The sequence below is a fragment of the Penaeus vannamei genome, chromosome 19, assembly GCF_042767895.1.
Source record: "Penaeus vannamei isolate JL-2024 chromosome 19, ASM4276789v1, whole genome shotgun sequence".
Classification (NCBI taxonomy): domain Eukaryota; kingdom Metazoa; phylum Arthropoda; class Malacostraca; order Decapoda; family Penaeidae; genus Penaeus; species Penaeus vannamei.
This window is the reverse complement of record NC_091567.1, coordinates 10,788,601-10,801,100: the sequence shown is the minus strand read 5'-3', so window position 1 is coordinate 10,801,100 and position 12,500 is coordinate 10,788,601. Positions and strand designations below refer to the sequence as shown.

The 12,500-nt window shown below is 35.5% G+C and overlaps 2 protein-coding genes across 5 annotated transcripts in view; one reads left to right on the top strand and one right to left on the bottom strand.

The window, feature by feature from the left end:
- Window positions 1-2,159, top strand: part of LOC113821170 (uncharacterized) — a 50,469-nt gene extending 48,310 nt beyond the window's left edge. Inside the window, exons 5-8 of the mRNA XM_070133849.1 lie at window positions 97-229; window positions 348-529; window positions 901-1,102; window positions 1,375-2,159. Coding sequence (XP_069989950.1) covers window positions 97-229; window positions 348-529; window positions 901-1,102; window positions 1,375-1,523 — 666 coding nt within the window. The 3' untranslated portion in view covers window positions 1,524-2,159. The remainder of the gene's footprint in view (window positions 1-96; window positions 230-347; window positions 530-900; window positions 1,103-1,374) is intronic.
- Window positions 2,160-2,259: 100 nt separating this feature from the next.
- tw (Protein O-mannosyl-transferase 2) overlaps window positions 2,260-12,500 on the bottom strand; it is a 15,863-nt gene continuing 5,622 nt past the window's right edge. Inside the window, exons 5-18 of one of the 4 annotated variants that reach the window (XM_027373653.2) lie at window positions 12,417-12,500; window positions 11,069-11,177; window positions 10,686-10,845; window positions 10,435-10,541; window positions 10,210-10,292; window positions 9,915-10,062; window positions 9,585-9,762; window positions 9,178-9,329; window positions 8,297-8,385; window positions 8,017-8,165; window positions 5,079-5,235; window positions 3,635-3,775; window positions 3,390-3,501; window positions 2,260-2,938 (exon numbers count right to left, since the gene is read on the bottom strand). The exon at window positions 12,417-12,500 is cut by the window's right edge and continues 25 nt beyond it. In XM_027373653.2, the coding sequence (XP_027229454.1) occupies window positions 2,833-2,938; window positions 3,390-3,501; window positions 3,635-3,775; window positions 5,079-5,235; window positions 8,017-8,165; window positions 8,297-8,385; window positions 9,178-9,329; window positions 9,585-9,762; window positions 9,915-10,062; window positions 10,210-10,292; window positions 10,435-10,541; window positions 10,686-10,845; window positions 11,069-11,177; window positions 12,417-12,500 (1,775 nt within the window). In that variant the 3' untranslated portion in view covers window positions 2,260-2,832. Of the gene's footprint in view, window positions 2,939-3,389; window positions 3,502-3,634; window positions 3,776-4,403; window positions 4,564-5,078; window positions 5,236-8,016; window positions 8,166-8,296; window positions 8,386-9,177; window positions 9,330-9,584; window positions 9,763-9,914; window positions 10,063-10,209; window positions 10,293-10,434; window positions 10,542-10,685; window positions 10,846-11,068; window positions 11,178-12,416 lie in introns of those variants that run through there. The other 3 variants (XM_027373652.2, XR_003477174.2, XM_070133848.1) reach the window with 3 other exon arrangements.

Below are 12,500 nucleotides of genomic sequence, written 5' to 3'. Positions count from 1 at the left end.
ATCGTTATTTCAGTACTAAAACTAACATTCTCATGAAGAATATACATTCATGTTTTTTATCATGGCAAATTCCATTCTCTACTAATGCTTCATCAGGTACCAGTCCAGTTAGACTCCAGGTCTGTTAACACACTCATGGAAATCCAACGAGGGTCTGGACCCTTTGCCAGCCCAGCCACGGGTTACGTCTACATGGGGGATGATACCTCTGTTGTCATTTATGTGCAGGGTATGTAGGTCATCCTTTGTTGGAAATACTTGTCCCAAGGAAACGTCCTGATATTACACATGTAACTTTAATGTACCTGTAAACCAATATCTGAAAATGCCTAAAATATATTCCAAAGATCCCACTCGTGAGCTGGACGCCAATGTTATCTCTTGCAATGCAAGTTCTGCTGGGGGAACGCAAGTGCAGCTGTTGGACTCGAGGGGATGTGTTGTAAGGCCAGATCTCTTGACACAGTTTTCCAAGACCCGGGAAACCAACGGTGTTCAGGCTGACCTCATGCTTTACTCCTATCTTAAGGTAAATTAAGGGAAGTGTTACCCAATATTACCCTGATGTGATATGTAGGCTGATCATATAGCTACAGTGCTTCCTCCTCATTTTACAGGTTTGTAAATTATACTATTTAGCTCGCTTGTTAGAAAATACTAGTATGACAAGTAAATGTGTCATTCTAAAATTAAAAGAATCCTTATGAAAAAATCCCATAAAACGTGAATGAGGATATTCAAAAATATTTAACAGGTGTAGGAGTTGAGGCAAATTATGAAGTAGATGTTGGCTGAGACTTCATCCTTTCACTCTAAAATAAGTGTTACAGCTTAGAAACTTCTAAATTAACTTTAATATGTGGCAGTGGAAACCAGCTACTTACAATACATTTATTCCAGGCATTCCGCATTGGTGAGAGTCCTGAGTTTGTCATATCCTGCCATCTCGAGGTGTGTGAGGGAGAATGTTCAGCTCCCTGCAATGGAGGACCTAAGCCATCCACCATCAGGAGGAAACGTGAAGACTCGGCACAGACTTCACCTTCTGCAGTTGTGGAGCTTCAGCGAGGCGTTGTGGTTATGACAAGAGAACAGTTGAGAGGTTTGTTGTCTTGGCTTAAAAGAATCTGAACTGATTTAAGTATGTTTTAGGTTAAATAATTTCTGATTCATATATTGTCCTTAACATTAATAATTCAAACTACAATTTTTTAAATATCTCATATGAAGTTCAAATAGCTATCAACAATCTATACACTAAGGTGTAAGTTCCTCCTTTTTTGTTTCTCTCTTTATCAATACAGAAACAGCAAAAAACAGACAGTCAGGTATCATGTGACAATATTTAGATAATAATCTGAAACTATTTCCCAGGTACTGAAGAATGCTGGGTAAACTCAAAGATGCTGATGGCAATGGTTTTTGTGTCCTGCGTTGTCCTGGCACTTTCAACTCTCATTTGCTTCCTCGTATATAAAGTGAAGATTTTGCGCGACCAGTTGGAAGGAAAATCCCAATTTTAACCCTGATATCCAAGTTCAACAGGCTACTTTCATCGTTTCCTGATTATTCTTTTCCCACATTCGGGCTGGTTCTGTGGTTTTTGCCTTTTCTGCGAGTCTTTGGGCTGGTTCCCTTTAGATCTACTCACATCTGGCTTTGATACTTCTCATAAATGAACATCATGAACCTTTCATGTGATTTAGAAATGTTTCAAGACTTTCCATGCATTACTGTACTTTTGTTCCATTTGCATTCGTGAAGAGCTGAAGAACAATTTGGTGCTATGAGTTTCATTAGGATGCACACCTTGCCCCTAGGGATATTCAAATTTTGAGTTCTTATACAGCTTCATCCAATAAACATACATATTTAAATGTATGTGTATAGTATTTCATATGTATGCATATATGTATATGTATACAGTATACTGCATATATGGTAAAAAACAAATGTAGAACACCAGAATATGCAATAATTACTTATGAGTGAGCCCATGTACAAATTTCCTTTATTGTCCCACTAGTTAGAACTGATAATCTCTGCTACATAGTTATAATTTAGTTACAAAAACCAAAGCATTTCTTGTCCTGAGTTCTTCACAGAATGAAAGTTAAAGACTGTATGCCAAGTTAAATCAAAATAAATGATTTCTTTTATATCAAGTTTATATATTTCCTTTTTTTAGAATATCCTTAGATTGTAATGACTAATTAATCATGTTTATGTATTGTTAAAAGGAATTTCAAGTAAAATCTATTTATATGCTAACCAGAATCTTTATTAGAAAGAGTACAAAAATATGATTTTGTAAAATAATTACCATACATTAACTTCAATTAATTATTAATGATCAACAAAACATTTTTAAACAAACAGATCTCATAAAAATGTCTTAAATTCAAAGATCAGCTTTTCATATTGACCATACATAATATGAAAGAACCTTTGTTCGATCCTCCTCACAATAACTCAAATTTAAGATGCCCATCAACAATGACTTTCTATGAAAAACAAGGAGGATTATTCAAAACAAACATATTCCTACATATGATATAATAATAACAACAATAACATCATAATATACAGAACAATTCCTCCCTATATCATAAGTTCATCAAGGGTGACATGAATTACTGGAGTAACTTTGTAATATCTTGTTCTTTCATATAATCTTCAGATAACAACAATATTCTCAGAACTTTTACATGTCTTTCTTGGGTTGTCTCCAGCAACAGACTTTTAATATACCACATGTATCAGATCTACTAAATGAGATTCATACATATCCTATATATAACATATTATTCTTATTGGACGTATCCTCATGATTTAGAACTCCCATGAGTCAAGCCAACGGATGTTCTGAATGGTGCCATTCTCAAAGCCTGGCTCCAGGTTGTGCATTCCATATGCAAGGGGTGCAAATATATAAAAACTGCAAGAAAAAAATAAAAAGTTAATCAAGTTCTTGAGCAGCAACAGGTTAGATAAAACTTTATCTTTGTGCTCCCTTTTCTTTATTTTTACCCTCATTAGCAAATTCACATAGTTTAGAGATAACAATTAAAATGAAATTGACTTTTCTTACAACAAAAAGTATTTTCCTGAATACTATTTAAGATGAAATGATGGAAATTCTCTAGTAAAATAACATGACTATCTTCAGAACTGACAGATTGTTATGGTGCACTCTTTTTCTATCATAAACCATTGCCTTTTGTCACGTACACCAAATATCAACTCTCATATTTTTAACAATATAATCTTGAACCATATACTCTGTTCTTAAATATGCACATCAATTTACTGATATTCTCCCATACCCACAACCCATTTATTAAAAATTTAAGAGATTCTATTTTCATATTAAACAATATTTTACATACCTGTAAGCAAGGACTGAGTATACCAATCCAGTCATCCAGTGATACACCGACACAGACAGGAATGGAGGAACCAAATTAGGAATCGACTCCAGAAGGTAATCAAGGATAACACCTGGAAACAAGAAATTCCTTGAATAAAATAAGAACCTCAGAAGAACATGAATATTCAATTTCTGTTTTACAAAGGAAAGGAAACTAATCAACACAAATGACTAGCAGTAAAAATAACCTGGGATTGCTCCTACCTGTGAGCATGGAAGAGAAGAGCAGAGCTGGGAAATAGTGGTGGAAGTACAAAATACGACCCATTGCAAAGAAGGGCAGGTAGTGAAGTGCCCATGCCACAGCTAGCCATCCGCAGGCTCCTATAGCCTTTTCCCGTCGAGCTGAAACCAAGAAAATTAGGATAGACCATGAGTAATATGACAGCTAATATATTCTTCATGACTCATACACTGACATGGAGATAATATATCCAGGTAGGCTACCAGGCATGATTGTCCATTAAAGGGGTTTCTCACTAAAGGTTCTGATTAAAAGGTTTACTGCAAAAATAATAGGATGCAGGTAATTACACATAACTGCATATTTAACTCCTCACAAACTTGCATTGTAATAAGCTAAATGAAAGTGCAAAATCTGAAAATGAGAAACTTGTATATCAAAAATTTAGAAAATAAAATGTTATGAAACATTTAAACTTTATGCATGATAACCTTGGATGGAATGGTGGTCTATCTACCTTGCAAATGTTGCAAAATATTTCACAGTTCACTATATCTAATACATTTTTTGCTTAAGAGATCCTACCTACAGAATACATGAGTGTTTTCTTTTTAGTATGCTTGAAATGCTGGCAATTTCATGCAATTTCAGTTAAATTCTAAGCATCACAAAAATCACAGTGTAACACAGACATAAAACAAACAAATCAGTCCCCTAACTTACTCTAGAAGTCAGTTCCAGATTGCAGCTTCTATACCATCAAAAAAATATACATTCAGATATACACACCTCTTGTTGCAGCATCATCCTTCAGTCCTCTTTGAGTCCTATAAGCATTGTAGATATAGACCAACACAAAAGCAGCCAACACAACTAGGTTACCCCACCAAATGATGGGATTACCCAGCAGGTAAACTTTGTATCCATCGATAGCGGAGAACCACTGACCCTACATGTGAAACAAATAACATGTGTCAGTGACACTTTGCAAAACACTAAAAAGTGCTTACTTCAAACTATATATTCAACTGCATACTTACTTCAAGGTTAAGTCATATTTCTTCATGTAACCATTACATAAACTGTCAAAAATAATGTGAAACACAAGCTAACACTAAAAAGTCTTATAAAAACGGTAACATGCAAGAATAATTAGCCATCATGCAGTAGCCAAGCAAGAGACTAGCATATCACAAACTAATAGCATGCAAAAGTAGTAAAGATCTAAATTACCTTTTTGCTAACTGGCATGGTAGTCACACTCCTTTATTAAAATAGAGTATTAGTTTGTATACATACATATATCAGTTTCTGCTTTTATGCTCATGCATTTGCAATTTGCAAACAATTTTTTTTCCTAAAAACTGTATCTGAACCTGAACACAAAGGGAGATCCTGTACACCATGCCAAGTTAACATGCAAGTAACATATCTTTTACACATGCACCCTCTGCTACCCATTACCTCCAACAGCTGGAGAAATATAATATCCCCTTTTGATTTGGAAGGAATGCAAGATGTAGAGGTAGAAGAATGCTACCAGAGCCACTAAGTTGCCCCAAAATACAATTGGGTTTCCAAGGAGGTATATTCTGGGATTCCCACCTGAAAAATGTTGACCCTAAAGAAAAGGAGAGAAAACAATTCACCATGAAGAAAAAAATAAGGTTGATTTTTTATGCCTCAAAACATATTCTTTGGGAAATGATAATGTTAATGCTATGTTACATTTGTCACAGACCCCTGTTTTATGTAAATGAGGAATGGCAGTCCTTGTTTTTCAACTTTCAGAACAAATTCACCACTATTAAAATTAGTTTTTGAAGAAAAGTGAGGGAAGGTCTCAAAAACTGAAGACTGGAAAGTATGTCTTTTACTTTTGAATCACATCCACTGTGACAATAATTCACTGTGCTACACATAGATGGCTACACAAGAGCTTAGTCACCAATGAGTCAATTACTTGTTCTGCCTTTATCACCAGTTTTCTTACTTTTTTATTGTTATTACTGTCTTGATACATATACATAATGATAGTGAGGTTAATAGCATTAGAAAAAAAATCTGAAAATTTAAGGAATAGGGAAATCAAGTGGTCACTTAAACCTACCAAATGAGTCCCTGGTGACAACACATTTGTGGAGTTTGTATGTGTAAACAAAATTCACAAACAAAACAACATTGGACAGCTCATGTACCCAGCAACACTGGGTTAACAGCTGACACTTGACATGTACCCAATTTTATGCATGTTGAAAACAACAATATGTGCTTTTCTTATTTAAAATTTAACTTACAATTGAAAACTAACTTTTTTCATCAAAAATATTCACGGGAGGGTAAGAGAGGACAAAAAGAGAAAGTACTAAGGAGAGGACAAAAAGAGAAAGTACTAAGAATAAGTTTCCATTAGACTTCATTGCTTCCAGGAAAAAAAAAATTGTAAAAGGAAACACACCAACAAATAAAAACAAAATATTTTATGGATTCTAGGTAACAGTTTACAGTATAATACATTGTATAAAAAAAAAAATCACATTTCAGAGTACAGTATGAAAGACTTAGAAGAATGACAAATTCTATAAAGGTGAGAGTATAATAGAAACAAAGAGAAAATATGCTCTTAGAAGTTCAGTTAGTGATCATTTCACTTTATGGCCAGGGGTCGGATTCTCAAAAGAGCCTTAAGTTAAGGGACGCTGGAGGTCTTAACCGTCCTGCGGCAACCTAAGTTAAGGCCTGTCAAGGGCGGCGTATCTCAGACAAACGTTTTTTAAGGCACCTTACGCCTGCCTTAAGTCCCGCAGGGCTGCAAATCACTTAAGGCGTCGGATCTTCGATGGCCAATCACAGCTGCCGTTTCAGGCGGCTCTTGGGGTATCTTGACCAATCATAAGCCGTAAATGCCAATCAGCTGATTTCGTAAACAACGCTGCGTCCAGCCCGTGGCATGATAGAACTTTTCAACAAAATTGGTATTATTGAAAATGCAACCCCACACCTAATTTAAAGAATCTGAGCTTACCTAGTGGCAGTACACATCATTCAAAAAATTTGTCTCTATACCATTTTCTGCGCAAATTGATAACGGTGTTACAGAGGGTATAAAATGCACGATTTCCAGGAGCCGCAGTAAGCTTACGCCTCCAACACCGCGACATATGACAAAAAGTCATTAAGAGTGACGCAAAATCAGACAATTTTGTAGTGGATGACGTAGGCAGGGGAAATCATGTGAGCTAATTAGATTCGAGCGTGAACGTGATGTGAACATAGACACTCAGTAGAACCAAACAGATATGGAATAGGTCATCACGTGGCAAAAGAAATGTGTCAATATACTATACTTGCTAGTATTCTACCGATATTTCTCGAAATTACCCCCCAAATTAACTGATATGTATCATGCCCTCCCCAGCTATCGGGACCGATATCGTAGTTACACTTCGTTTGCGAAGGAAATGAGCGCTATATTCGTTCAGAACACGACGAAAGCTATTACAAAATTATTCTATTCACCCAAAAAACGGTGTGTGGTTGCATCTATCGGGAAAAGCAAATCACAGTTATGTTGGAATACTACACTTGTTGCCTTATCTAGTAGTCCACAATTGGTTTATGTACACCTAATGACACTATAATTGAGTAAAATACCAATTGTAAGGTATTAATTGTTCTAGGGCTGATAAATGTCATTTATGCTTCGCTGTAACTCGCTAAGGCTGCTCTCCCCCTGCCTTAACTGAGGGCGCCTTAACTCGCACCAATATGGCGGGTCCTTTGTTCTGTGCATGGGCCGTAAGATCACTGGCCGTAAGTTAAGGCGCCTTAAGGAGATATGGCGCCTTAACGCGTTTGAGAATCCGGCCCCAGGTCACTGATCCATTTATTGTGTAAAATATTAAATCAACAGGAGCCAACTTAAGAACAGGGATTTTACTGTTTTCTTTTATTATTATATATTAATGTTACTATATATTATATAATTACTATATATTATATAATTACTATATCATTATATAATGATGTTACTGAATTCATACTGCTATGGCTGCTCTACATTACTATTATGTGCAAGTTTGCATAAAGGTGCATAAAGCCAAAAATATTATTTTGTTCTTGTCATGAACTCTTCTAAAGAAACTGTAACTGCAATCAACTTGATAATGAGCTTTCTACTTGGGATCAAATTCATAAATGAAGAGAAGCCCTCTAAGTACAATTATAAGAATACTAGATAATAAATATTCCACACAACCAAACCAATTTCTTTGTGGAATCATTCTACATACAGCTAAACCATCTTTATATTCTACATAAAGCTCAACTAACACCTACCAGAAGCCTTCACCTCAATGTGCATATATAGCATTAGTCTGCACAAGAAACAGAGAATACATACCTTGATGTTGATTGGCCACTGCCATGGTTGAGATGTGATCTCTCCCTCTTTGGGTTTCAACCCTGAATTTCCTTGGAACATCACAGTGTGGGCTTCAAGGAATTTCTCCAAGAAATTAGGTGCATAAATCTCAAAACTGGTATTGGGTACTGAAAAACAAACAAGAACAAAAAAATCATGACTGCTACTCAGCAGTATATATTATCAATGTATTAAGAATGTTTTACGAATATGTATTAAAGTTTTGTTATAAATTCCAAGTTCTTAGCATTTCACTTACATTTTGGGAAAACATTATCCTCAATATTCCAAACATTATTAGGATCATGTACATTGGGATTGCAGGTCACTTCCATCTGTTCGAAGCCCCTGAAAAAAATATATGCACATAATAATACTTTCAGACATAAAAACTGAAGGCCAGGCTTGTTGCGCCACACTCCTTAACCTGTTTTCTACGGTGACACTGACACTGATGTCATGAAGCACCAGTGGAACATATGGTGATGCCAACGTTGGCATCATAATTCCACTTGATTTTAGTTGTTGCTGAGTGATTCTGTATTCTGTTCTGGATCTATTGTTAGACTATATTGCCCTAGAGATTCTGTGGCTCAACCCACCATCCCTGTTTCCACCAATCCTGTACATCAGCTAGATATGTCCTACCCCATAATCAGAATGAGGAACTATCATTAGCAGATTCTACATCACAATTTCCCGTCCTCCATATCCCCCTATTCCTTTACCTCAACCCCATACTCCTCCACAGGGATGGGAGACTGCACAGGGGTACACTTCCTTTCTCCCTCTTGTCCTCATACTCCCCCCCCCTCTCCCTCTCTATATCTCCAACATTTTACACCAAAATTCTTTGAATATTTTGATATTTGACTATCTTTGCATCTCTGCCTCTTGCTATCTCTCTCTCTCTTGTGTGTGCATGTGTGTGTGGTGGGGAGGGGAAGAAAGAGAGAGAGGCAGAAACTGTATTAGATAAGACATACAGGATGACACAAACAAATTCACTGGTGAGAGACCTGTACCTGAGCAATGAGTGCTTTTTAAACCAACAGAGCGAAAAGGTTAAAAATATGTGCCCAATAGAGATCTAGAGATCGAGAGATTGAGAGAGAGAGAAATTACCAATACGACACTTACCACTTAGGCAGCTGCTTATTGTGGGACATCAGGGAACAGCCAACTAGATAGTGCACAAAGCGTACCTTGTGCACCACTGTTTTCACTACTTCCTCCTCTTCTCCGTTAATTACTTCTACACGCCACACATCATTCACATCTCCAACTCCATTCTGAAATACATTATTCAAAAGGTAATTTTTCACTGTTTAATTAGGCCAGTTTTAATTCAAGTAATAAAAATAATACACTTAATAAAATGTATTAGAACACATCATTATTTCTTGACTTCTTTACAAAAACAATCAAATATCAATATTATACAAAGTATGAGTTTCCTAAAGCATTTAAATTAAACTTTCTTTCAAAATGACTGCTAAAAAGAGACCACTGAACATCAAGCCAGTTTTTCATAAATATATACTTACTTCACCATAGCCTGTTACTTGATGGTGTCGCTTCGTGACAGGAGCCTGTTCACGATGTGAGTGGAGGTTTCTTCCAGTTGGTACATGCTCTAAGCGAATCAGGTCACCATTTTTCACCAGCTCCACTGGATCATCATCCTCCCAATCACCTGGTTCTTCATTCCATTTCTTCACCAACCTGAAAATATAACGTCACTATCTATCCCTAGGTAGTTGTCATCCATAATGGCTACTAAGTTAGAAAGCCATTAAAGAATTGTACCAAATATCTGTATCAAAAAATGTATATATATTAAAGGCTTCATATTTAACACTACAGATTCAACAAACCATTTGTTATTGTAATCTTTATGGGAGTAGGTTGTGATCTGCTGCTGCCGAGCCCCAGTGCCTTCAGGATACAAATGAATGTGGGAATGCAAATAGCCACCACCCGTACGGGCATTCTTCAGTGTGACTTCAGCACCATATGCAAGCTCTGTTGGTAAGTTGTTACATTAAAATTCAAATATTACAATAAAGTGAAAAAACATTGCCAAAGATAGTCAATTTTACAATATACAAAGAGAAAATTAATGCATAATACATCACACACACACACACGTACTGTGAATTTCAAACTTACCTAATGGCATGCTGGCATTGTATAGAGAATTGCCTTCTAATTGCGATTGGAAGGCAGAACTATAGAAACCATCTCCATTACCACTGCAAAAAATTTTTTTTTTCATTTTTTACAAATAAACAATGTATATGGTGTATTGCTCCAACTTATGTTTATCTCATCTATAACATCAAATAAAATGTATATCACATTAAAATCTAAGGTAAAGAATCAAGGAGAATTTACCTTTTGCTCAGAACTGTCAGATGAATGTAAAAATACACACAGTACAACACAATAGGGAGGACAATAAGACCCATGGCACGTGCAATAAAATGCTTCCCAACATAGAGCTGTTAAAAAGAGAGAACAAACTTGAGCATAAGCTGTAAAAAAGAAGAAAAAAAAAACAACCCACATATATTCACATCCAACATGAACAACACTATTTTTCAATGGAACATTTCCTCAATAAAATAAATTTTCTTTATACAAACCAGGGAATTGTTGAGGTCACCATAGAGATCCCAGAGCTCCTTTATTGTGTGAAGACCAACATACAACACCACAAACAAGCCCACAAATTTGACGGACACTGATCCTGATAACATCACACCAGTGAAAGTCAGCCAACCCCACCAACCAACTGAGAAGGGCCTGATTAAAAGTAAAGACAAATAAAATATATAAAAAATATGAACTTATATGAATAAAGAAATATGAATAGCCAGTAGACCAATCAAAGTTTTTACAGATTTTCATATTCCCTTAATCAAAATAGCTAAGCAAATGAAACGGGGAAATAAATGATATTGATAAATTGTGAATATTAAGGTATCTGAACAAAAACAACTACAGAGAATTAGCTTGTAACACATACCTGTCATGCTGGTTAAGGAACTTCATCATACCCATTACAGATCCCATGATGAAGAAAAGTAGAATTGGATCCAGTAAAATGTACTGATTTAGTGTCAGTAAACCAATATCTGCAAAATCATAAATTTTTACATTTAGGAAACAATAAAATGTACAATTATAGCATGAAAAAAAAATCAAAATGGCAACAGGTATATTGCAAACACTTTTCAAATATGTAACTACAAAATAATTTTCCCTCATATTTGATAAATTTTTTACTTTAGATTATATCTTACAGATCTTAAAAAACAAATATTCTTATAAATAAGCTGTATAGCTGTAGAACCTTAACATCAGAATTTATTTGTTTTTAATGAAATCAGGGAGCTACCACATACCAATGGACGAACACATTCCATTATCTCTGAATCATGTTCATATCAGAAGCATACTTAAAAACTAATTTTACAAACTTAAAACATCACTTCTTGCTTGACTATACTCATGGCATGCCACATTCTCACATTAGCCATTAACATAAGGCATAAGACTGTGGTGGGAAAACAAAAACAAAAGATATATCAAGCGCATTAATGTAAACTGGACAATAGCCTTGATATTATCCTGCAAATATCTCCATCCTCAATCAACTTTAATAAATAAAATATAAGTATTGTTGATGGTTCTAAAGTATATGCTAAAACAAGAAAAATAACTTTGTAATATTTCACCCAAAACTACTTTTCCCCTTTTTTCCACCTAGGAACTGCAAATCCTCCAGCCTGTCTATTGCCTTTCCAGCCATAAGAGGGCTGATTTTTCAAGCTTCATTAAGGTAAGTTCTAGCTTCAGGCACTTCAAGAGTTTGATAAAACACACCAAAATGAGTATCATTGGAGCACATTGTGTGTGAAAAGGGACCAAAAATTCTATAAATATGTAAACTATATACATAATATAAAAAGAAAAAAGACCATGATATATTAGGTGGTAAATGTGATGAAGCAGTATGGCCGGGGGATTTGGCTGGATGATATATGCCATGCAGTACCGTAACTACTGAAAGATTGTATGGAATGTTAAAGGAAAAACAAAAATAAGTATGTGTTATGGAAATGGCTCAAAGATGAAATTGGCACTTTTTAACATTTAGGAGCAATACATAGTAACCCTACAAAAAATTGTATGTATATCATATAATGCAGCACACCCCTCCATCATGTGTGTCATCATACTTATCAAGTCCAAATAACTGCTATTAATAACAGCTCATCAAGTTTTAAAAAGCTTCCCTTAGTTAATATTTTTATCTTTTACTGGCCTTTCGATAGATACATAGTTGACCTAAATAAAGAGCTAAAACTCACCAAAAAGAATAAGAGAAGACCCCAGAGCTGCTGCTGGTAGAGAGTGGGTCATCTCCCAGACAATAATGAAGGCAAATGGTACCA